This window comes from Solea solea, chromosome 20 (genome assembly GCF_958295425.1).
Source record: "Solea solea chromosome 20, fSolSol10.1, whole genome shotgun sequence".
Classification (NCBI taxonomy): domain Eukaryota; kingdom Metazoa; phylum Chordata; class Actinopteri; order Pleuronectiformes; family Soleidae; genus Solea; species Solea solea.
The window spans coordinates 14,498,669-14,524,544 of NC_081153.1; the positions used below are offsets into that span (position 1 = coordinate 14,498,669).

General features: G+C 42.2%; 1 protein-coding gene across 6 annotated transcripts; it reads left to right on the top strand.

Annotated features, from left to right (window-relative positions):
• Positions 1-304: 304 nt before the first annotated feature.
• Positions 305-20,199, top strand: nfyc (nuclear transcription factor Y, gamma). Of its 6 annotated transcripts, none has more exons than XM_058618954.1 (11): positions 306-427; positions 11,647-11,756; positions 11,898-11,969; positions 13,045-13,158; positions 14,683-14,778; positions 15,714-15,887; positions 17,231-17,299; positions 17,758-17,904; positions 18,254-18,367; positions 18,467-18,526; positions 18,897-20,199. In XM_058618954.1, exons 2-11 carry the CDS (start codon positions 11,658-11,660, stop codon positions 19,014-19,016), a joined length of 1,065 nt encoding a protein of 354 aa, XP_058474937.1. In that variant the 5' UTR covers positions 306-427; positions 11,647-11,657; the 3' UTR covers positions 19,017-20,199. The 6 variants fall into 6 exon arrangements, with proteins under 6 accessions (XP_058474942.1, XP_058474937.1, XP_058474939.1 ...); XM_058618956.1 differs by having other exon boundaries at positions 18,254-18,358; XM_058618958.1 differs by having other exon boundaries at positions 11,901-11,969; positions 18,254-18,358.
• Positions 20,200-25,876: the final 5,677 nt, after the last annotated feature.

Genomic DNA, 25,876 nt, shown 5'->3' on the forward strand with positions numbered 1-25,876 from the left:
CATTAATATATAAATATCACTTATTATAATACTGTTACACACACGGATATGCATATAAAATACCTTATTTAATTGTCAAGTGTGCGTGCGTTTAATATATGATTAAGAAAATGATTGGTAACAGATTCTCATATATGTTTATATATGTTTATATATATATATATATGTATATGTTTATATGTGTATATATATGTTTGTATATATATATATATATATATATATATATGAGTTTTAAAACATTTTTATTGCTAAAAGGTTAGATTCACACATTATTTGAACTGCCGCTCGAGGAACCTATAACGTCATCACGTTCATGCGTGCAGCTCCTTCCGGTTCCAACAGCAGCAGCCATCTTGTTTCCCAGTGCTAGCTAAATAAATTAATTATTACGCCGAGTCGAGACTTCTCTTCGAACCCGTAAAACAGAGTGAGTAAGACATTCAAATTCATATTGTTTGTAAAACGTTTACGTAAATTGGCCCGTGCCGTGTCAAAGTAGAGGCAATCATGGTCACTTCATTTCATTTGCCGTTCTTGACCAATAGACGATTGTTTTGGAAGATGAACATAGGCGCCATTTCCCTCCCCGCTGTCTGAGGCGCTTATTGGTGGCCCGCTGAAGGGATCACGGGTGGTCAGGAAACCGATGCATACTGTCCACCATGTTGGCTCTTGTCGGTGTGATAGTTGGATGGAGTGGCCACTTTGACTGGGCCCCGAATGGCGTCAGTTGCAGAACGAACTTAGCCCTAAAAACCTTGATTGGTGGAATCTAGTTCGAGGTTTGATTGGTCTGAAGGACAGATCCAAACGTTGTCTTTATTGGTTAGACTGGTTCTTCCAAGCTCTGGAAAGCTTTGCAAACTTTCATTTGGTGTCAGGACGCATTGTCTATGGTGTGATTGTAATTATCTACATTACCTGCACAGCAGTCGGCAATGTGCATCACTAGCAAGCTAACAATAACTTAACAACGTCAGCACCGAGCCACAGTCAGTAGCACTACCGTGACGCTAAAATGTATGCTTTTCGTGTAGATGTCAAAAGTGTTACTTGGCCGTTATGTTACAAGGCTTAAGTGCATTTCAGTGTTTTACCTTTTAGCGACAGCTAAGAGTAATGATTAAAAATGATCTCGCTTCCACTTGATACCCTGGGAATGTTGCGTTGGTTCCGTTGTCATCAGCTAGCCACTTTGTTATCCTTAATTTGAAATTTAGCGACCTAATCAGCGTGCGACACTGTATAAAGTCTGGTACGTCCAAGTTGTCCCATGCCTAGTAAATTATTAATGGATATTGTTAATATCAATCGTGTCTTTGTTTTCTCACACGGCTAAGTATTGGCAAATCTCCTCACCTTGATAAACCTTGACATATCCTATGACGCTTAAATAATGAAATATTATACTGGAGACGGGACAGTCACCAAGCTGCACTCAAGTGCTTTGACTGCATTTTCTTCCTGATATGTACGGAAGATTAAATGCATTTGGCCTATTAGAAATGTACTTGTCTCTCATTCAGTCAAAAAAAACCCTCTGTTTATATCCCCCAGTGAACATGAGGTTCAAAGATGCAGCCTCTTATACAACTACATTTACGTCAGGATTGTTTTATATTTAAATTAATATTCCAATGTTCTTCATTTATTTGATTGATGATTTTTATAATCTTTTAATATGAATGGCAAATTATATTTAAATGACTGAATGAGTTGCATTTATAACACAGGGAAAACCAGTCAGATAACATGTAGTCACGTATTTATGTATGCACACAAAGCAGCCAGATTACCCGGAGGGTGCGCTGTATTTATGAAACTCATGGTAGAGGTTTATCTCTAAACAAGCATCAGAGTGAGCAAACATGTCCCTGCTACGGGCAGTGTGGGTCATGGGAAGGTCTCATTTGTACGGTGACCTTGCCAGGTGTCCTTACTGAAGCATTTTGGGTAGCCAGAATGCACCTACAGAGAGAGAACTGTTCTGGCCTAGTGCCACACCGAAGCGATGGATCTTTGTGCTATTCCACTGTAATCATTAACTGGATAGCTGTAGTATGCCTGCTCTAGTCCCAATGCTCCCTTCTAAAATAGAAAAGGGAACATTTAGCTTTGTTTCTGGAGTCTCTATCCTGTTCTTGTGCCTCACTCCACTTGTTCCTCCCCTCCCATCCTGTAACAACTCTCCTCTCTGTCCTTCTCCATCCTTCCGGTTCCCCTCCCACTCTTGGTTTTTCATTGATGGGGCTCTCTTTTCCTCTCTCTGAAGCCTGTTGTATTTCTCACTACCTTTTGAGATTTGCAGTAATTTTCAACATGAAGCTTTAGGTCATGCAACCATGCTTTGTACAAAGTAGCAGCTACAAAAAGGTACTAATTACAAAATGTCCTCATACCATAAGGTTCTATGCCTTGTCCACACTATTGCCTTAGACTTGTCTTGAAATTACTAATATGGTAATGATGCATCAAAACAACGGATGTTTCACATGAGCAGAGCACATTAGTACTCCGTCTTGGTATTCCAGAGTTAGTGTTAACTCACCTTATAACCTTTACAATCTTGTTAAGCAACCTTGAACAAGAAGGTCATTGTTTGTTATTGTTGACTTTAAAAATGTATTTTAAAATGTATTTTTAATATTAGAAGTTGCTGTGAATGAGGTTCTGGAGTCAAAACAACAGTGTCTTTGTTAATAGACTTTTACCCTTATCTCTTAAGCTGTGTTTATCCACAAATAGGATGACAATCAAATCCGTTTTGTTTTTTTTGTTCTGGCTCCTTGCCATTCAACTCGTGCTTTTTTATTTTTCGCAATTATCTGTTTAGCACCATTTTCTTTGACACCTCAATATTGCAGTAAGGTTTCTAAGTTCCATGTTGACTAAAATGTGATCCAACTAATTCATATTCTAAACAAGTAATGAGTAACCATAAATGGAGTGTGTTTTTGTTGTTCCTGTGTTAGCTCATGAATATCATTATAACAAGTAGGTTGGTTAAAGGCTAGATGCCTGTCACGTGTACCAGTGGCTGAGAGCAAGGATGAATGTGAAAGCAAGGACAAAAGGTGCATGTGTGTGGATGGGCTTGTATGCCGGTGCACACGTATGAGACAGCTAGTCTGCCTAGGATGCTTTTGTACTTTAAATCATGTGGATGCAACATGCGGCATCCATTCTGGCACTTCTTTCAGCCAGTGAGAGCCTGCGTGGCTGCCTGCATCACTGTGCTGTCAGCCTGTCGCGGCAGGGAGAAGGCGGGGAGGAGGGAGACATTTAGTTTGACATTGTAAATAAGCAGAGAGCAGTTGTCAGAGAGCAGCCCGTGGAGCCTTTCTCATCTGTTCAGCCACAGAAGAGCCAGGGATCGCGAGAGGACAAACCATGCTGAGGCAAGCCACTATGAGCACACCCGCACATACCTTTCCACAACTTTATTTGCGCTTTTTCATCTACTCTCCTCGCTTCTCTCTCTTCCTCTTTTCTTTTCCCTGACCCCTATCCTGCAGCTCAAGGTAACTTAGAGCAGGAAGTTGGCTGTCTGTAAAAGGGGGTTGGGAGGAGGAAATGGGAGGAGCAGGGGATGTGTCAGAATTGATTGGTGTGTGCAGTATCCAATAGTATAGAAGGACCCTCTCTCATTAGTGGTTGCAAGTGTAGGACAGAGGTGGGAGCTGGGTGGGAGGCGGGGTTTGAGTATCATGTAGCATGCTAGATTGATTACTCTTGAATGTTAAAGGGGAAGGAGGCTAGAGAATTTAGTCTGAAATACGGTAGTGCAGTTGTACTGTTTGCCTGCTGTTGCTCTGTTGCCTGCTGCTGTGCTAGCTTTCTATCCCCCCCATGCCAATTTCTCTGTGCTGGGCCAGGGGTCAGCTGAAAGACAAATGCACAGGTCACTGGTTGTAGAGCAAGAGACAGGGGTTACAAGGGTAAAAAAGACAGAGGTCAGCGAGTTGAGGATACTTGCTCAGAAAAGAAACAGGACAGACGGGGCTGTGTGTTTATGCAGGAGGAGGACACAGGGGGCTGCTGAAGGAGACAGGGCAATGTGTAAAGGGAGAGAGGGAGAGAGAAGGGGGAGGGTAAAAGAGGGGAGGGGGGTGCTCTTCTCTGTTTGTCCGGCTGAGAACCTTTTTAAAGCCATCCAGTGGAGCCAAAGTGCCTTTTGTCTGTTGATACTATCAGGGGACTAGAGGAAGTGAAGGAGCTTGAGAGAGTTTTTCTGTCAGCCTCTGTGCCTCTTCTTCCTGCTGCTGCTCCCAAGGAGACTCGGACAGTGCTTTTCGTTTCCCTGTGTGCTGCTCTGCTCCAACAGGGTAGACCACTCACCATGAAGGGCACAGGGGTAAGTCCAATTGCTAAAAACACACACAGTTAAAGAGACTTGTCAAGTTGGTTTAGTGCAGATTTTCTGAATAAAGTCCTCTCCACTGTTCACTTTTTGATGTCTCTCTCCATCATGGTCTGCAGTGATGAGGCAGTGTCTGTCCTTTACAGCCCCCCCCCCCCGTCCTGTAGTACTCTCCTCGGAAGACAGAAGTTGAGCTTTTTGTCTTTTGTGTGTTTACCTCTCATCTATGCCCTTCTGTTGCCACTTCGCAACAACATTGATGCTGGTAACAGAACCTTTTAAATATTATCAGCATTTTTGTCACATGTTTTTTTTATCCTCAAAGAAACAATATAGTATGGTCTCTCTGCCTTTGATGGTCATTGTATTTTGACAAATACTTGAGCACTCGTCTTGTCATTGGGCACATGTAAGTACATAGCTGCCAGACGTCAGCATTTTCTTAGTTGTGCTTCACTGCCTTGGTGATATTGATCTATTGAAGGCCACTGTACTTCAGGATGCTCACATAGCCGTTGCTTTTTTCAATGTGACGTCAATGTTTATATGTTAGCTTCCGACAGTAATGCAGATCTCAGCAGTGAAGGTCACATCAGTGTTTGAAAAGAGATTTGATTTATGTGGAGGATATTTCTCTGTGTTGGTGTCATTGTTGGTGTCAGGGGTCTCCAGGGGTGGAGGTGCAGCTGGTTGCAATGACCTCAGGACCCTTCCCTTCCCTGACAGGGCCAGATGCCCAGATGGGACATACTGCGAGTCTGTCAACTTCAGGGCCAGAGGAGGCTAATGGTTTGATCTGATCTCTTCTGATGGAATCTTTGGAGGGTGCCTCTGTTCTCACTTGCCTCTGACTGATTTTCTTTCTCTCCCTTCTCTTGCTTCTTCATTGAAAGTTTCCATTGGTCCCTTTGACAAAACAAAGTCCCATTGGGGATAAAGAGTGAGAGAGTGTGTTTGAGAGAGACAGAGAGGGAGACTAAAAATAAACTTAAGTTGAAGCCCTTGCTGCCAAATCCCAGGCCTGGCTGCTGCATGAGATTTGAATATAATTTGTGCCCTCTGTCGTACCGTAGCTTGTGGGGGGGACACACGAAATGCGCAAACCACTCAGCCATAACTAGGCATTTATTCTTATCACTAAAGTGACCACAACTACCGGTGTGCACTTTTGTCCTTGCCTCCTCTCTGTTTTTACATGTGTCCCATTGTCACCAAGGACAGTGTGTGTGGGGGTGAGTCAGATGTATTCCAGTATGTAATATGCAGGTAGCTTTAAGCCCTGCCCACTTAGACGTTAGGGACTGGGCTTAGCAGTGGATGAAGGTCACAGGAATGTGATATTGGCTCCCTGCAGTCTCTCTGTCAGCACTGAGAAGAAAATGTTGCAGGAGATGAGAAGCAAAACTCAAACTGGGATACAGAACACATCTAATATGTTAAGTATGTGATGTTTTCACTAAGCTTCTTACAAAGTACATAGCCTGAACCACTGGGGTCACTTAAGTGGTGCAGTGAAAGTTGAAAAACCTGTCCTTTTCTATCGCCCCCTTTCCCTCCCCGTTTCTCTTTCATCTGGTGCGCTCTCTCTCTCTCTCTCCCTCTCTCTCCCTCTCTCTCCCTCCTCCCTTTCTGTTCTCTCTCTCTTTCTCCTCTGTTGAATGACCTTGGGAGATCAGTGACTAGCACTTCCTGGAGTTGGCTTGAAGCAGAACCAAGGGCAAAGTTTGCAGCTCTGGTTGGTTGGCTGGGTCAGTTCTTCTCCAGCCAAAAGGATGTTACACTGCAGGTCACAAGAGAGCACATCTGTCATTATAAAGCTGTCTGTATGCTTTTAATCCCAAAACATTTGTAATGGCCTCTGTGAAAATGTGCGTTTTGCAGTAGTTAATCTGTAATTCCTGGCTGGGAAATTCTAGTTTTTTGTTTTGCCTGAGTAAATCATTTACACTGTATGATGTAACCATTTGTGATTGGTTCATCAATGTAAACACTTTCATAGAACAAGATTTGTAAATTTACTTCCTTTTCTTTTATGTCATCATTCATATCGATTGTTAGCATGACATTTGTTGCTATCTGTCAGTGGATTATTGATATGCTATAGTGATGCATTTGTTGTAAACAGAGTTGCATTTATTTTCTTTCTGCTTAGGAAGCCAGCAATCCAAGCAGACATTGACCTTTATTGACCTTCCTGCAGAACAGTCCTTTCTGCATGACTGACAGTTTGACACAGCAGCCTGTGGAAAACTGACTTCTTGCTCAAGAGAGCAGCAAAACTCAACACATGGCTGGTATTTAAAAATGTCTTTCACCTGATATCATAATTTAAAATGAAACAGTGATATCCATCCATGTGGTTGCATATTTGATCTTTGTACAGCTGGATGCGTGTGTGGAGGGGTGCTTTAAGGTCGGACTGTATAGTTATTTTTGTCTCTTTTATTCACTTGTTTTTAATTTGCCCTCCTTTTCTTTTGTCACCACAAACATGTGCAATTTTTTCATCCATGTTGAAGAACATTCACCAGTCTTTGTAAAAAGAGCTATGTGACATACAGTTATTTAAAGCACTGTAGGAAAATCATATGTATGTAATGAAAGTCAGTTTGTCAGTGAGACTTGAACATGCTTGTAGAGGGTTACTCATCCACCTGCTTGCTTTGACGTATCTCTCTGTGTTTTTGTGTGTGGCTGTGTCCAGATATCACGTGACTCAGTTTGTTTACGCCGCCATGGTTGCAGAAAAAGCATATAGTGTAAAGAGTTCACTGCACACTTAAAATCCATGGAGATTGATCAATATCTCACTGACTGAATAAATCTGACTCAATATCCCCATGGTGCTTTTCACAAGTGTGGAAATAGCTGGAGCAGTCACTATTCCAGACCTGCAGTATTCTGACATTTATAACTTTCTGATAATACTGATACACTTTCCCTCACCCTACTTCAAGGAACACTTTGCGAGACATTGCAAGGAAAGAATATAAAATAAACAAGGTATTAAAGCTAGTAAGCATTGGATTCTGTATCGGATACAAAATGATCACTGCACAAGCAGAATCTGTTGCCTGTGGGCTCCCATTGCTCCATCTAGCTTGAGGTCATTTTATAGCAGTGATACACACCTGCTGCCTCATGGGATATTTGCAAATATGGTAAAATGCTCTCCCCTATATTTGTCCCCACCATTTTGGTATCCAACGGCACAACAGTTATACACTATCTCGGCAAAGAGATGAGCATCCTTCTGTTGCGCAAGTGGGTTGTGTGTTGTCAGCTACTGGAGCTCTATAGGCCCTCAGGTTGACCCAGACTGCCATGCCTCATTATCTGCCAATGACACTTGGCAAAACTAAACAAGCTTTACATCAATTGTTAGTTGATCTTTGGGGGAATGTAACATTTCACCTTCATTGATTTGCTTAACTGTAGTATCTTTTCCAATGACATGTGGAATTGCTTGCAGAAAATTTTGTTTTCCTCCTCTAAACATATAAATCAATAAGTGTATGTTTAACTGAATCTTTTTCTGTTATTTTGACTGTCTGTCTGCACTGATCCAAAGTCCTATCAGGATTGTTTGGACGGAATTAAAGGCTCATGTTAGTAAAGTTGTGTGATCTCAGAGTTGGAGTGAGTCGCCGTGAGTCGCTGCTTTAAGTGCCTACTCGATGTGACGTGCCAGTAAGCGTAACAGGGAGGGAGGGCTGAGAGAGCAGAACCGGGAGAACGTTAGCGCTGATTCAGCTGCTGCAAGTAGAGCAACATTGACTTTCCAAGGGAAGTTAGAAGAGAGGGATCAGGTGAAAGTAAGTATGACAGGAAGAGGAAAAGCACAGCTATGAGTGACAAAGAGCAATGGGAAGTATTAGAGAAGAGACAGATATAGAGCTGCTGAAAGAGGAAGAGCAAGTTGCTGTGTTAGAAAATGTTGACAAAGCACAGACATCACATTTGTCCTCAAAGATACACACACACATACACACAGAGCTTGGTTCGTACGAAACCCAACACCAGCATCTCTCTGTCACTATGACCTAATCAAGGACAACAGAACCGCAGGGAAGAGGAGAGATGGATAGGGCAGAACACGGCGTATCCTAATAGAGCAGCAAAGACGACCAACAGCATAGATGAGCTTGTCATTTTTATGGCGAATGATGCAGTTCATTATAAAAAGAAAAGATGACATGAAAGCAGAGAACATTCAAAGCATTTATCTAGAGCAACTTGCATTGCTGACAACAGTTAGCAGGAAGTGAGCTGGATCTAAACTTCAAACCTAGCATAGACTGAAGATCTGAACTTGAACTACAGAAGCAAATGGTACTTACTGTATCACTGCAGATACAGTAAACCATGTGAACTCTGGCTTGCTCTGATATCAACGTCAGGGTTCAACATTTACGCCCTTCATAATGTTAACTTTTATTAGCTCCCAGGGAGTTTCATAATGAAATTGATTTTATTTGTGTAGTGGATCGCCCTTCTCAGTGGTTACGTATTTGACGAGACCAGACTCGGACCATAGAAGGTGTTGCATACAGTCTGCAGAAGATAAAATGTTCTGCACTTTTGTGTCAAGATATTTTCTCGCTCACAAACATTCCATTGATGGAAAACCTTGTTAAATATGGCAACATTGGTTCAGGCTGTGTGTTTCCATGCACAGTTAAGTGCTATGGTTGCGGCTACTCTCGGTCCTTTAATTGGTCTCTTGTCCTTGTCTCAGTATACACACATGAGTGGGGAATTTACTAATTTTATGAAGTGTGTCCGCCTCTGCTGGGCTAGGTGGGATATGTCCCCGTTTTGCTTGTTAGTGTTGGCTATTTTCTGGGTGACCTATTACGTCACAGACTAAAACTACTTATGCTGGAGAATAGTTGTAGTATGTCAAGCACCCTTCCAAGTATCCATGAACTTTAAAATATTCAATTATTTGAGCTGGCAGAGCATAAACCTGGTCTCTTTGTCAGTCCAAAAAAAAAAATGCACATGCTGCAGTAGCAACACTTGGGGACATTTTGACACATATTCATATGTTCTTTTATTTTTGACTCTCACACTTCAGCCTGTCTCTCATAACACTTGCTTGTTACTCCCATCCACCCACTGCTGCTGCGGTTAGTATGTGGCAGTGTCTTTTTTATGTTGAAGTTCACAGGGTCAGAGAGAGGGGGGTTGGGGTCTGTCTGATTTAAGAACAGCTGTCTGCAATATTTTTATATGAGAGGCAGGCATTTAAGGCAGTGTAAGAGACGTGATGTATACTGTACATGAGAGAGCAGACTGTGGCGCCTTGTGCATGGTAGTCATTTTTTATATCAATTGAATCATCTGCTAGTTTAGTTTTGCACCTATCCTCCCCACTGTTGTTACCATGGTAATTAGTCTGATGCTTGTTATAATGCTGTTAAATGAAATGCCTAATCATTTATTTTTACCAGACTACCCTGGTAGAGAGAGCCATACAATCAGGCAGACAACTGAGATAGACAAAGATGTGTTTTTCAAAATGATCACAAGTGATGTGGGTGGTCAAATGCCGTTTAGCTTGAAAAACAAATGGTTGTCATTGAGTTTATTTTGTTCAACCTTTGCTTGGTCGTGATTCTGCAATGTGACTTTAAAAGAAGTGGTTGCTATCAGTTCACCCATTTAGCAGATGAGGTATAACGCCAATTCCCATCAGTCACAGTCATTCCTGCCCCATGGAATGCTGGGGTTGTTCCAGTGACTACAACATTTCAGTCACCCTTGAAACGAAGCTGTACACTGGAGCATCAGACAGAGAAGGGGAGACATTGTCAAGGTCAATGTAGCCTGACATGTCATAGCCACAAGCAGCCCGATTGATTTATATAAAGCCACACCCACTGCCATTCTGTCTCATCGGTTTAGGTTACTTTCTGTCTCAAACTGAACAACAGAGCAGGAGCAGTGCAACGGCGCTTCTTATAAACAGATTTCTTTTTTTTTTTTAAACTCAATCAGGTTGAGACGTTGTGTTCTGAATTTCTAATTTAACCGTGTAAAATATTTACAGCTTCACTTAACTGGTAAGAATAAAGGAGCTAATGTCGGCTGAAAGTCAAAACAATCCTCTTCACTGCCGTAACTGAAGCTAAAGTGGGAAACCATAGATGGTGTTTGAATGGCTGTCTCTTTGTATTGTATTCATCTGTCAGTTGGAGTGGTGCTGGCTACATTCATGGTTGTTGCCCAAGAATGTGAAAATAAAAAGATTCCCCATCCTTCTTATACTCTTATACTCTTTTTATACTCTGTCATATCTCTGTGTCTCTCTTTCAGTCTTCTTTGACCCACATATCTAGTTTGCACAGCAGTATGTCAGCCCTGTCTGTCTCTTACCTCCTCCTATTAAAGCCTTTGGCACTTTGTCTCAGCACTGAGTTAATGCCGACTTGGACAAGACCCTACCCCTTGCTCAGTAACATTCACAAACACTCTCTGTCTCTCTTGAGTAACTCTACACACTTTATCTCTTGTTCTGTAGCCCCTGTTTCATTTTCTTCTCCTTGCTGCTCAATCCACTGAGGTAGGGAGGAAAGGCAGAGAGTGAAAGAGAGCGATCCAGACACACCAGGCTCGGCATGCACAGGCAGGCCAATATTCCCCTAGCAGATTCCTGGCATACCATAGTAACCTGCTGGATCATCTTTCAAACTGTCAAGTCCCCTTGCAGAAGCAAGCTTTTATATTTACTTGTATAAAAATTGGTTTATTTAGGTTTAAAACTTTTTAGTAGTTTGTGACCACATATCTTCATCTGTGCATCCCTTAGGAGCTAGGACCTAAGGGAGGTTGTTAGATGATTCCCTTGTTTCCCTATGACACAAACACGTGTCCTCACTGCATTGTGTCGCCAGCAGCAATTGACTTGCACATGACATTAATGTTTGCAGGAGGCGGCGCTGCAGCTATGTGCTGAAGGTGAACAGCGCCATTCATAATCAGGGAATGTACCACCAGTCTGGTGTTGGGTTCATGGACATGTCAACATCCTATAAGGACAAGAATAGAAACCTGTTGGGGATCTATTTTAGATTTCACTGTAATATAATTGTAGACTGTAAGTGTTTCTGAAAAAGGAAAAGAGCTCTGGGCACTGGGCTGTCACTGATACAGAGGACTGACACTTTAGTTTGTGTCCTCCCAACTTAATGATTGTCCTGTCTTGGTGTCATTGTTCCATCATTTTCTAATCATTGACATTTTGTTTCTTCCTTTCTCCTCCTCATCATCCGTCCATGCAGCAAAGTAGGAGATGTCTACAGACACGTTTGGAGCTGCGGGCAGCGATGCCCAGCAAACCTTGCAGTCCTTCTGGCCTCGGGTTATGGAAGAGATCAGGAACCTGACTATGGTATGCAAATAAAATATTTTAAATATAAATAAAATATTCATTACAGATTGAGTGGTTTTATATGGTTTCAAACAAAGTTAATTGTAGACACTGTAACTGTGATCTATTTTTCTGTAACTGACCCTTTTTGGTTCCTTTCAGAAGGATTTCCGTGTACAGGAGCTTCCCCTGGCTCGAATCAAGAAAATCATGAAGCTGGATGAGGATGTCAAAGTAAGAGGAGCGCCTAAATAAATTACTCTAATGAGAGAATGATTATTATCACTGCCAATGCCTCATAGCATAGTGATAACATTGCGTATTGTGGCCATGTTTTGTCAGACCACTTTTTGTACCTTTTGTAGCCTTCTGGATTTAACAGTAAAGATTACTTTACAATGGAAAAAATATAAATTGTTCCACAACTACCTAATTGCTGTTGTTAAGTCACTTATTTATATCAAATCAGCATCGGGGTATCAGGACGACTAAGGCATCATTACAGGAAATTATAAAACATATTTTGTAGCTGCACATATCATTTTGCAAAAAATAGGATATAACCGACCGACTCAAACTCTTTTTAAAAGACGCCTCTGTTTGCCTCTGGCTAACTAGTACTGTAAGACCTTGTGTATGCGTAAAAGCATTTTCAATAAAATAAAAAACCAACAATCTGAAATTTAATTCAAGCACATCTCGATACCAAGACCTTATTATTCTTTGCAGTCCCTGCTTTTTTGTGGCCACAAGATCTATTCAGAGGAACCTACCTGTCCCTATCTTCTAACATGTCGAAGGTTACTCCACATTACATCATTTTATTGTTTCACCTGTTGCTTCAGAATATCAGTCGGCACTGTTCATGGTCTCTAAAGATAAAGTCTTGGAGTGCGTTTGTGTCCTGTCATGTCAAGTGCACTATCCCCTTAGTTAAGCAGCAGCTTAAAGTGGTAACGAGATTGGGAGCTCGCTAACATTTCTGAAGACAAGATCCTGCTGTCAGCTCTGATCTATTCATTTTCACTGCATGTATGCAAGCACATGTGAGTAATGTGGAAACACTATGTTATGTAATCATTGAATGGCTCTCAGGGTGAAGAAGTGGCAGTTAAGCACTCCTAAGTCGTTAGGGATAAATACGGGTTTGAATGTGGCTTGTAACTAATAAAATACAGTCTCTTTGAGTAGTGTTTTAGGCTTGTGCAATATAGTATATATTTTTGCAGCAACTGTGAACGATGTGTGCTTGATGTTATCTAGCCTACAGGTATATTTAATCAAGTGTAATTCCATCTCCTTTATGTAGATGATTAGTGCAGAGGCTCCAGTCTTGTTTGCCAGGGCAGCTCAGATCTTCATCACAGAGCTCACCCTCAGAGCATGGATTCACACCGAGGACAACAAGAGACGCACGCTGCAGGTCAGTTACTTGTTTTACCTCGATCAAATCTCCCTTTAATGCACTTTACGTCGACTGACCTGTCAGTTTTCAACCTCTCCCTTTCGCTCTCCCCACTGTCGCCTTACACTCATTCTCGCAGATATGTTTCTTTACGATGTAGTCATTCCTCCTTTTGTGCACATGCTTGTTTTGCCACCCGTTTTTCTTTTTTAAATCTTCTCCCACACCTTGTCTTTTTGGTTTGTCGCTTTTTTATTTACTTTGTGTCTGTGTGCATACACAAGGAGAGGCTCCATACTAGAATCCCCTTGAGAACTATCCCTCTCTTTAGTTCTTTCTCCCGCTACTGACTTTAAAAACAAAGCCAGGCATCTGCTGGTGACCCACATTTCCCGCTGGTGCCATTTTGTCTGCACTACTGTCCCAAAGTTGAATAAGATGGACTCTGGGATGATACAAAGGGAAAGGAAGCAGAGGGTTGATGAGTGCTGAGGGATCAGCTGGGAAAACCAGGCTAGAGGCTTTGTCTCACCTGGATGTCAAGAGGGAAAAAACTGTGCAGCAGAACATGAAAGCCCTTAAGTCCACTTTATCCATTCACATACCTATGAGAGATTAGCAGCCCATGGATATATGTGTATTCCAATGCAGGTAAAAAAAAGAGGCTGGAAAAAAAAGAAGTCTTATATTGAAGGCCTACTTGGGAAGGTTATTCGCTTTTCTGTTGTCTTGGTTTGTAGTCGTTAAAGCACAAAACTTTCCATTGTAACCCCTCATTGTCTGTGTAGGTAAAGTATACTTACTATGCAGGTTTACGTGTTAATTGCATTTATACAACAGATGGAACTTGCGACGCTTCACTTCATGAATGTGCAAATAGTTTTTTTCATCCCTTTCCATGTGTTCGCACATACACACACATACGAATAGCCTGAATCCTATCGTGAAGTGGGCACGCCAATTGGGGTCACCATAGCAACGCTCATCAATAGAACAAGTGTAGATGTGACCTGGTGTTACCAGATATTAATCAAGCCACTATAAATAGACAGCAGTGCAGGGAGGGCCACAATGGGGGTCCCGACAGCCAATATCCTGTGGAAAATTCCACAGAGATAGCACACTGCTATGGATATAGGAAGGTGTATAGCAGCAGAGTGTTTGTTTAAATATAGCAGCTTGGGTTTATTCACCCATTTGCCCTGATCTATGGTTAAAATATGTAAAGGACTGCTACTAATTGCTAGTTTGAATATCAAGCTTACAGTATAAGGTTATTTGTTATAAGAAAATGTGCCCAAAACTGTTGGTCAAGGTGACATGTTGAGACTGACCAATGGTTTAAAACCAAAATATTATTTATTTACTGTCAAAGAATGAACACACAAGTAGCTACACGCATGTTGCCTCTTGTGTGGCTATTTTGAGAGAGTTGACCATATGCACTGTGGCATGTTTATATATAGGTTGCTGCATATATTGAGTTTGCTTAATTAAACTCTGACCCCATCTTTTAACCTTGTCCATCTGTTGTGTTTGCAGAGGAACGACATTGCCATGGCAATAACAAAGTTTGACCAGTTTGACTTCCTGATTGACATCGTGCCTCGGGATGACCTGAAGCCCCCAAAACGACAGGTAGAGATGCATACACTTCCAGGGTCGTCTCTCAACTTGCAGTACAAGTCAAAATGTTGGTCTATCCAAAGTGCTGGCATGCAGAGTAAAGTTACAGTAGAAGCTGATCCTTTTTGAGTTTTTCAATTGTTGGCAATGTGGAGGGGCTGTAAACATCCTTGACTGGAAGCTGGGATTTGGACACTGAGGGCTTTCAGTCGGATGTTTGCAGCACCTTGTTGCCTCTGACAGCCAACACTAACCTCAGCATGGCTACTAGTTGTATCATATAGTAGGTTATAGTTAGAACTGTAACTATAAAGACTCCAAACATGTTTCTTCCTTGGAAGTTTTTAAAACACAGCAGCATTTCATGTTGTTTTGCTGAAGAAGAACATTTGATGTGCGGTATAATAAATTGCATACCAGATGGAGAGTGGGGATATTTAAAAATGAGTTGTCAAGTAGACCGTCTCCAGGCATGTAAACATCCTACACTCTCAGCTGTGTTGTCATGGAGCTGGGAGAGGGGTGTTTACGCTCCTGGTGATGGAAAAACCTCATCAAGATGAAGTCCTGCTTAGTTACAAAGTATGTTGACTGACAATTCATTTTCTGGAAAACAAATGTATATTACACTGGAGTTACAAACATTTAATACAGTTTTATCATGTAGATTACTCCTAGCTCATCAGAGTGAAACTATCACTACATTCCACCTTGCGAGGTCCAGGCCTGCAGTGTATGGTATTGACCGTATGAAGCCTGTAATGGAGCTTACCTACAGATTGCATTACTCCTTCCCAGCCACATCCCATCAGTTATTTATCACACTGGCTCTTCTCTACTGTTACACCTGCAAAAATAATTCATGGAGATGTAATAGACTGATAGGCCATCTCCGATGCGTGTGTGTGTGTGTGTTTACAAGCATTTGTTTTATGCCTCGCCTTCAGGAGGAGATGCGTCAGTCAGTAGCTCCAGCAGAACCGGTGCAGTACTACTTCACCTTGGCCCAACAGCCAGGAGCTGTACAGGTGCAGGGAGCACAAGGTCAGCAACCTGGGGCACAAACGGCTACGACCATCCAACCTGGACAGATCATCATCGCACAGCCTCAACAAGGACAGGTACTGCTAAGACCTTGTTCCAAGATGGTCTTCTCCTCGAAGTTTACCGCAAAGCACTTCAGGGTACACAGGACATGCCATAATTTAGACAAGCAGCTTCAAAATGAAAGCATACTGCAAAAGGCTTGTGAGTGAGGGTTGGCCTCTTTGCACTGAATTGCTGAAACAAATACCATGAGTTGCACATTGCCAATAGTGCGGTCATAACGTTTTTCAGACCACACAATAGCAACTCTGTGTCCATGTTGCCACTGAGCAGCGCCACCTGAATGAAATGAAGTAAGCAGTAAAAGTTAGTTATCAAACACTTTTTATGACTTTACTGCTCTTCCTCATCAACTCACTCACCGACACAACTATCTCTGTATAGTTGTGAGGATATAATTCCTTACCTTACCCAGTTTTTAACCTGTTCGTCAGGACTGGCCAAAATATCCTCACAAGCATAGAAAACTGAGCATGCACTCTTACAAAGACGAGTGAGTGTACAGAGTTCAGCACTGTTTCACTTCACAGTAAGATCATATTAATGCACAATTAGGAACTCGGGCATTCTTCTCCTACTGCTTATGCTCCAAGGCAACATGTCTCTCCACACTGTCTCTTTACGTCATGTAGCTGTGCTGTGCTGCCGTGGTTCTTCATGCTGCTTCAGCAGACTGCCTTTAGCTGAGCTGTCATAGTCGTATAGAACTGTACTGATTCACCAATGCTTCTGCTGCTGCTGAGAGTATGCTCACCTTACACAGACCTAATTGACGCCTATTTACGAGGTAACTCCTTAACAGTCAGGCCTCAAGGTAGCAAGGGAAAATGAAAACAATTAAAGGTATCTGGTTTATATCCTCCCTGATAGCTTACCTGCTATCCACCTTCTCTGAATTGCTCAGAGTTCAAGATCCTGTCAACTTCAGGTTTAGTCTGGATTCAATTGTTGGTGTTGGAATTTGGAGGTTTAAAGAACAAAAAAGGTGTAGAGATTTAAAATAGTGAACAGTGCTATCCCTGTGTATCCGTGCATCAGTATGCAGAGCTTCCAGTGTCACTAGTTGTCACTGTTGTGTCATTTTTCTGTTAGCTCACCAACTTTGTCATTTGTACTTTTTGAAAACCTTAGTTGCTTTAATGTATGCCACTGCTAACATCACTGTGAGGTACATGCATTTTAAAAACCTCATCTATACCCTGATGTTAGGTGTCATTTAGGGCTAATGTCACTGCATTGGCATTAAAGCTTTCAATGTATACACACCCCACACGTGCTTATTCATGCGTTCAGTTGTCGCTGCTTTCTCACTGTGTGTCTTTGTCTCATTTTCTCATTCTATCCCGTCGGCCATCAGATGCTGCAAGGTGCCACCATGCAGCAGTTGCAACAAGTGCAGTTGCAATCACAGGGCACACCCATCACGGTAAACACTCATGCACACAAGCATTTGTATGTTCATTAACCCCACACACAAACTCCCACTCACACACACACACACACACACACACACACTCCACAACACTGGTTGCCCGTTGCCTGTGAGCTCTGTCCTGCTCAAATGACTGAGGTTTGCACTGATGGATGCAGCCTGAGATCAGGTGGCCTCTCCTCCTGGATAGTGTGTCAGACAGGAGAGAAAGAGACGTCTCAAAAGCTGCATTGTCACCTTATGTCCCCTCGTCCTTTGCGTCTGACTGCTGACAATAGATTTGTGTGATATTTAAAGACACATGAGCTTCATGCTTCTGGTTAAAGTCACGTTACAGGGAAGTTGGTGATCTTTACGCTTTACAGCGTATGCTGTGCCTTTGTCTCCTCGTTTTTCTTGCTCTCTGTTTTAACCTTTCCTTTTCTGTCTCTTCTTTTTTTTCCCTCTGTCAGAGTGCACCAGTGACCATGCAGGTGGGTGAGGGCCAACAGGTACAGATTGTCCAGGCCGCTCAGGGTCAGGCTCAAACAGCCCAGGGCCAGACCATGCAGGTCATGCAACAGATCATCACCAACACGGGAGAGATCCAGCAAATCCCGGTGAGAAAGGACACCATGCTGTAACGCATAATACTGGGAACGATGGTGTTAACAGAGCAAAGAAGGTCACGCTGTGCATTTCAGGATTTGGTTAACACATATGGAAAGATTCTGTGTTTGTTGCTCGGTGGAGTAGTGGGACTGCACAAACATGGTGTTTTTTGAAAAAAACAACACAAAACACTCCATCCTTCATTGTTTGACATACAGTTTGTAACCTTTATAAATTGAGCGATTGATTCTTCTTGCTGCTGCTGTTTAGAGAAGGAAAATGGCTGTGACCTCTGCATTGGAATGACCTTTTCGCCTCAACTACGCTTTGTCTCCCTCTTGTGTTGCTTGAGTGCAGGTGCAACTAAACACGGGCCAGCTACAGTACATCCGTCTCGCCCAGCCTGTCTCTGGAGCACAAGTGGTCCAAGGACAGATTCAGACACTTGCTAATGCCCAGCAGGTATACACGGTAGCAGCAAAAAGTCGCACTCAGAAAGGAAACTATCCAGTAAACCACACATTTACATCGTTCAATTGTTTCTTTTATTAAAAATGGTTTTGTTTTCAGATCACACAGGCGGAGGTACAGCAAGGACAACAGCAATTCAACCAGTTTACTGACGGACAGGTAACAACTGCCACAGATATGCTGCACATTTAGTTCTGTATTTGTTTTTGCTGCCAGGTGGCACTCTACTATCATTTCTTGTATTAACCAATCAAGCTGCTAATCAGTGCTGTTACAGTTGTAATTTTCTCCTTCCTGGCTAAGATACGCCGTAATATCAGTAACTTATAATCAGTTATTGTCACAGTAAGCACAGTCATTCTTAGATAGACATGTATTTTGTGATCCTGAATAGAATTTGTAATCCAAACAAGTAAGGTGTTTCATACCAGAAGCAACTTAAACGGCACCTTCATGAACCCAATATTATATATTTAATCTCCTCATAAAATCCAGCTCCAATTAAAAACCCTTTCTTTCTGTTTCACAGCAGTTGTATCAGATTCAGCAGGTGACAATGCCAGCAGGACAAGAGTTGACGCAACCAATGTTCATTCAGTCCACCAACCAGACAGCTGACATACAGGCCACGCAGGTCAGCACTGAATGAGTCCATCCCAAAACCTTCACTACACACACACACGCACACGCACACACACACACACACACACACACACACACACACACACACCAGCCCACGTGGTGCCAGATGCCACCACCTTCGACAAAGGACCCCCGAAACTCTTGATTTAGAGCACTGCTCATTTAGATGATAGACATGTAATCTTGTAATGCTTATTTTCCTGCAACAAATCTGTAACACTGGATCCAAAACCAAAAGTACACAGACTGACTCATTTATGATCACATGCTTCAATATTGTTTACATTTTTTTTTTTGTACTTCTTTCATCCTGAAATTATGCATCTACTGCCACAGTCAGCTGTCTCTCCACCAACCGACTATTCTTGTCTCTGTCTTGTCTGAGCTCCACATCATTTTTATTTTGTATAAACAAAGTGAGCTAAATTATGCCGCCTCATTGGAGCTGAACTGGTGGAAGTGTCTGCGTGCACGATGTTGCCCTGTCATACCTGTGATCAAGGAAGCCACCAAATTCTATTCGTCTCCACCTTCCTTATTGTTTCTCATGAAAAATATGAATAGAATTAAGCCATATACCTCACTTTTTACGGACACTCAATCTAAAGGGATCATGCAGCGTTTTTGAGTTTAATATAAAATGTCATGTAGTTTAATTGTGTTCCTCACAAATGATGAAGCATGACTTTTAGTTGCAAGAGCATCAACCTGTTAATGTTAACTGTATATGTGTGCACGCTTCTGGTCTCAGTCATCTTTATGCTTCCATTTTGTTCCTTAATTCACCGTGTTCTTTCACCCCAGCTCGTAGAGCAGTGAAGCTCTTCCCTACATTTGTGCGGTTTCACACAAACTTCTGTGACCAGTTGGGTTTATAGTCTCGTGCTCTGGTTTAAGTCTCATGTAAATACACATGACTACATCTGGAGAAAAAAAAAAAAAAAAAAAAAACCCGCACCCTTTTTATGTATTTTTTTTAATGCAAGTGGTTTTCAATTGTTTGACCTGAAATCTTCCCCATTGTCTTTTTGTACAGTAATGATCTCAATGTTCTTGTTGTTTTTGCATGTAGTTCCAACTGCCAGCATGACATGCAATAGATAGGTACAATTTTTATTTTTGATGTTCCTTTTTGTAAACAAACTTTGTTTGTGAGAAAAAAAAAATAAATAAAAAGAACTTGTCTAAGACTCGTGTTTTTACAGTGTTGTCTGAGTTTGTCTTGTCATGTAGTGATCGTCTTTGTTCGTTGTTTATTCTGTTGTAGGGAAATTAAGGTCCTTGCTATTGTGTGGAGTGTAGACAGAGAGACGAGAGAAATTCTACTGCACACCAAGAGAAATGATTTCATCCCCTCAGACCCCCACCTTATTTCCAGGTAGACGCATCACGATCTCATTGGTTTTGTTGCCATACAGGAACTTTAACCTCAAGAGTATCATGTTGAAACAATAGCATAAAGCTTCATTTAAATACTAAATGTTCTACAGCAGAACTATTCTATTAGAAACTCGGTTGTGGCGCATTTTCAAACCAAGACATTCAGCTGGGTCAGACATTTCATGCAGCAGTTGAGCACAAATAGTACATCAAAAAGTGCATTAAAACATAATAAAATAACTTCCAATAAAATTATTTAGGTCATATCTGTCAAAGTGCGTAAAAAAAAGTGCACAGTATTTGTAACTATTTTAAATAAAAAAAAAAAAGATAGATAAATACTTAATTGATGCCCCGTGGAAGAAATTCACATTGTCCAGCAGCTCTTCAGTATAATGTATAAACGCGTTTGTCATCGCAAAGTGCATGAAATCAAAAAGGTTGGCATTTGTTTCTCTTTGAAACAAGGTAAACATATGTCATATGACCCACAAACATCTCACATTGCCTTTAACAGAATTTTAACAAAAACTAGAAAACAAAACTATCAATGCTATCAAACCTGTCAGATTACTGTAGGAATGTATTTAGGAATCTTTGAGGGACAGAGAAAAGTTTTTCTCTAGTATTTTCTCAGTGTTTCTTGTGGAACCACACTATGAAGTTGGCTCTGGGCCGCCATTAGACTAGGTTGGTTCCAGAGCGACTCGGATGCCTCTTTTTGTTTCATGTGAGACCTGTGCTGTTTTCCCAAACAACCACAGGAGGGCAGCACTTATCTAAAGAAATGGAAATGCCACTGACCTAAGCCAGCAGCTGATTTATTGCAAAAAAAGGTGTATAATTTTTCACCAGGGGCATTGTTTAATAAGTATGGACATACCCAAAGTGCACAGCACCACAATTGTCTGGCGAAAATGTGCAATCAATATCCACCTACATTGCACCCAGTCCACTGTATATGAGCCACTAATCTTATTTCTGCTGCCGCCCTCAAACGCTGGAAAAGCTTCATGTGCCACAAAGGGCAAAGTAGTTAACAATGGAGTCACGAGTTATTAGGCAGCCGGCTGCTCAGCTCTCACAGATCAGACTGCATTCCTCATCCGACCTAAATCTTAAAAGGAAGAAAAGTAATTATGGCGGAACAGAAACTTGGATAGAACGATGCATGGGGCTCATAGTGTCCCACTTTTCCCCAAGTGAAAGGTCACATTCTGCATGGTGTCGGCGTTATAAGTCGAAGTTCAAATGCTTCAAGTAGTTCTTTGAACTGAACGTGTGAATTGAATTTCCCCACACACATGCACCCATTGTGACCACTCACCACACTTAATCCTCAGGTAATCCTCAGTAGGCCAAGCCATAAGTAAACGTTATTCAAACCTGAGGGCCATTACTTAATTGAATTAATCACCAAAACAATAAGTGCATTAATGATTGCACGACCCATGCAACGCTCTGTCTGACACGAGCAGCGAGGACTGTGAGAGTGTTTGAGCTTAAGTCGAGCATGAGAAGTATTGTCTGCTGGTATTTTTCTTGGCTGACCCGTTTGGTCAGATCAGGGCAACCTTGGCCAGATGAACTGAGGCCGACTGCCTTGGCAGTAGCCTGGACATTGCGATTGAGGCACGACAGCAGTTGGTCTCATTAAGTGAGCATAATAAAAAGACAAAACCAAAAATGAGAGGACATTTACTTGGATGGGGTTTGTGTTGAGTGCATGTTTATTCTAATCACTATTAAACAATAACTTTTCCCGGGTCTGTGAATAATGCAACAGCTGAGAAGCCTAAGTGTGTTTTGAGTCCGGAAAACATTTTTTCCTTGGTCAGATTTGTATTGTATGAATTTTCACGTTGACAGAAACAGTTTAAGCAAAAACTACCCTTTAACTTTACTGGATTTTCCCCTACGACAAAGGCCTTAAGCTCTGTCCCTGTGTCTTCTGTGTGTGTTTTCCCTCAGTATTTTCATAGAGTGTGGTTTAGGGTTTTAAGGGTTTTTATTCGGACTGAAGTGAGGTAGTGTCTACACTACAGCCTCCTCCACCCTTCTGAATGTTTGTCAGTAACATGGAAAAGCATGCTACAGAAGCCCTCAGAGTGGTCGTGAGCCACAAAGAAACCTTTAGACTGCTCATGAATGAGCCATAGAGTGAGGTCTCTACCCCACACTACTGTAATTTCCTGACTTCTTTCCTGAATCACTGCGTGCTGTGTTTGACAGTTACTCATTCATGCGTTGTGTTGATGCACGCTGGAAACCTGCTTCGCGTCAGCTGACATTTTTACAGGGTCTACATGATAGTCGGGAGCGTGGTAGCTCAGTGGGGGTTCTTGCTCTAAACACAGGACTGTTTGTAACAATGTCATTGTATGTCTCCAATGACTAAAACCAGACTTATCACAACAACACTGACCCACAACAGACGCCGTCGCAATAATTCATCTGCCCTCCCTCTCCTCCCTGATCCCTTCATGTCTCTGAAGAACAGCAGTCCCTCTTAGGTTTTCCATTAATGAAATCTGTGTTAAAGAGAAGGAAACAGATGAAAAAAAATTAAGGCAAAAAAAAGAACGTGTTCTGGGAAAGCTGTGAAGGAGTAAGTAAATGTCCAAGTGTGCAGCGGAAGCACAAGGTTGGTGGAGGGGGGGGGGGGGGGGGGGATGTCGTACTATACTGCACTGTACTATATGTAGTGCACAATTGCTGACGTGAGTATTTTTAAAGTTCCCCCTGAGTGGCTGTCGACTCCCGGAGCTCAGCGGGCTCTGTGGGGCGTGAGTGAATGCTTGTGAGCGAGGAGTGCAGTGGAAAAACAACAGAGATGACAGAGGTGGGCTCCAAGAGAACACAAGTGACTCTTAACACTGGGCACCCCCCCCCCCCCCCCCCTCAACCATTCTGGGTCATCCCTGACTGTAATTCCACCCGCGTACTAAAGTTGTCGACGAGTGCTACAAAATCTCTTTATGTGTGTTTAAGTGAGCTCTTTATTATGGTGCGCTAGAGCACATTTGTGCACGGAACCGTGCGTTCACATTTAACAGCCTTTGACCTTGCTCAGCTGTTGTGTGGTGTCACACAGCGGCCTTTAGTCCAGGGGCCATGTTGGCCGCTCCACCCAGCTCCAAGTGTTGATTACCAAATGAAAGTAACGTTGCAGCAGGCCCGATACAGTAATAGAGAGGGTGTGGCGGGGGCTTTTTCTCAGTGAAACTTTGATGTAAATCTCTGAGGGTACAAGCAGAGCTAGCAGGTCTGTCAGCAGGTTGCCCCCGCCTGGCTTCGCCTTGGGCCGTTGAGAAGAGGAGAGGCTGGAGAGAAAGTGGAGGAGGGACGGAAACCCCACTAACAGAGGGAGTGTTGTAGTGGGAGATTCCCAGTACAGGATGCTGCTGTGTTGATGTTTAGTTTGTACCTCCTCCTTTAATCATGGAGCGGTTAGGATCCACAGGTCTCTACTATTAGATGACCTTCTTCCCAAATTAGATCTCCCCCCCCCCGTCCTTTATTTTCCTGTCATTTACATTTATATAGCCATTCAAGGAAGGCAGAAAAGTGTTAGCCCTATGCAAACACAAGTTTCAATACTAACAAAAATACAAAAGTGTTTTTGTTTTTGAAAAAGTATTTGAAAGTATAATGTTTTTAAACCTGGCCAAACATTTGATGCAAGCAATACTTGGTGCTATAGTTACACTTTTATGGATGCAAACTGTCCTTTCTGCATGGAGTTTGCATGTTCTCCCCGTGTGTATGTGGGTTTTCTCCATGTTCTCCAGTTTCCTCCCACAGTCAAACAAACTTGCAGATTTGGGGATGAGGTAAATTGGACACACTAGATTGACCACTGGAGTGTGGTGGACTGGCGATCTGTCCAGGGTGTGACCTTGCCTTTACCCCCATGTCAGCTGAGATTGGCACAGCTTCCCCTGCAGCCCACATGTGGGTGATAAAGCGGTAGAAGATGGATGGATTGATGGATGTTTCCTTAATCTCTAAAACACATGTCTTACATATAGCTGCTTTAAGTAATTCAGACTCAAAGATGGAGACACTAGGTCCTGTATGAGACAAATGACAGTAGTAGTGCAGCCGTAACTGTATACAATTCATATCAATCCCAAGTACACTTTTAAAACACTTTACATTTTCTCATATACATTAAAAAGTCATGTTAACCAGTCCCAACACATTGCCGCCAAACATTGATTCAGTTTTATAGCTGACAGTAAATCCGTCAGTGTATACGTTTGATGCTAAAGTAAAGCTTTTAAGGATTAGTATTGTTGAGTCATGTAATGGCAGTGGGCCCTGGGAAATAATGTCCAGATCTGCGACTTGTGAGAGGCTCCGGTTGCATTCCCACACGTCATTCCACAAACCTGCATGTCCCACACACACATGAGCAGCCACAATGGACAGGAGTGCACATAATTAGCCCGAGCAGCCTGCAACTGCTGTTGTTATGGAGCGCCATAAAACCTACACAATATCAAACACATGTCTGAGGCACACAGTCAGTCTCTCTGTTTGGTGCCCGCAGTAATAAACATTTCATTCAAGACTTAAATCATACATTTCACACAAATGAGTGCGTTCTAGCAGGAAAACTCCGTTTCCTCTTCCTCTTCCAACAGGTTTACATTTGACTTTTTTTGTGTTTTGATGTCATTGGTTTGTGGATTATCTTGGCATCAATGTCACTTTTGTGCATGGGGACAGCAGGAGTTTGGGAACCACCTCTCACTGCATTCCCTCTGAGGCCCTGTGACAGGTGATCTCTGCACAGGCACCGTGCTCCATGACCACAACCACAAGCCTGTGATGTGTCACTGCAGTAGATTTAGAAAGTTCTGTTCACTGAGGAGGAGGCAGTGGTGGTCGTGTTGCTGGGTCCTCCTGACCGGTGTTGGGCAAGTTGTTCTGGAAAGTGTCTCATTGATTTATTATGTGGCATCGAAAAGTAACGAGTGATATCACTTTTTACTTTAGTAAATTCCCTTTATTGAAATAAACATCAGTAAAACTGGAGAGCAAACAAACGTAGCAGCATCTCAAAATTTAATTTTCTGTATATTCCTTATTTGGTTTGCCATGACCTGCTGTGCCTAACTGTCATCATAATATAACATCTAAAGCATAAAAAACATGCAAAACGCAGTAACTCAGCATTACTTTGCTTAATAATTGAAAGATATTTTTTTAATTGCAATTCCTTACACTACTTCTGGGTAAAGTAGTGATATTAGACTTTTTGATATTAGATTGAGTAAGACAGTACTGACCAACTCGCCCCAAACACACTATAGTGACACTATTGTCACACATAAAATATCTAAAACTTTCCAATCGAACTGCAATCATCACTTCTGTCAGATTGCTCCGAATACAGTGCACAACACAAACTACCCGGTGCGCATCTCCCTGTCCCTGCGTGCCTCCCATGTTCACACTCACCCAGAGTCCTCGCCTCAG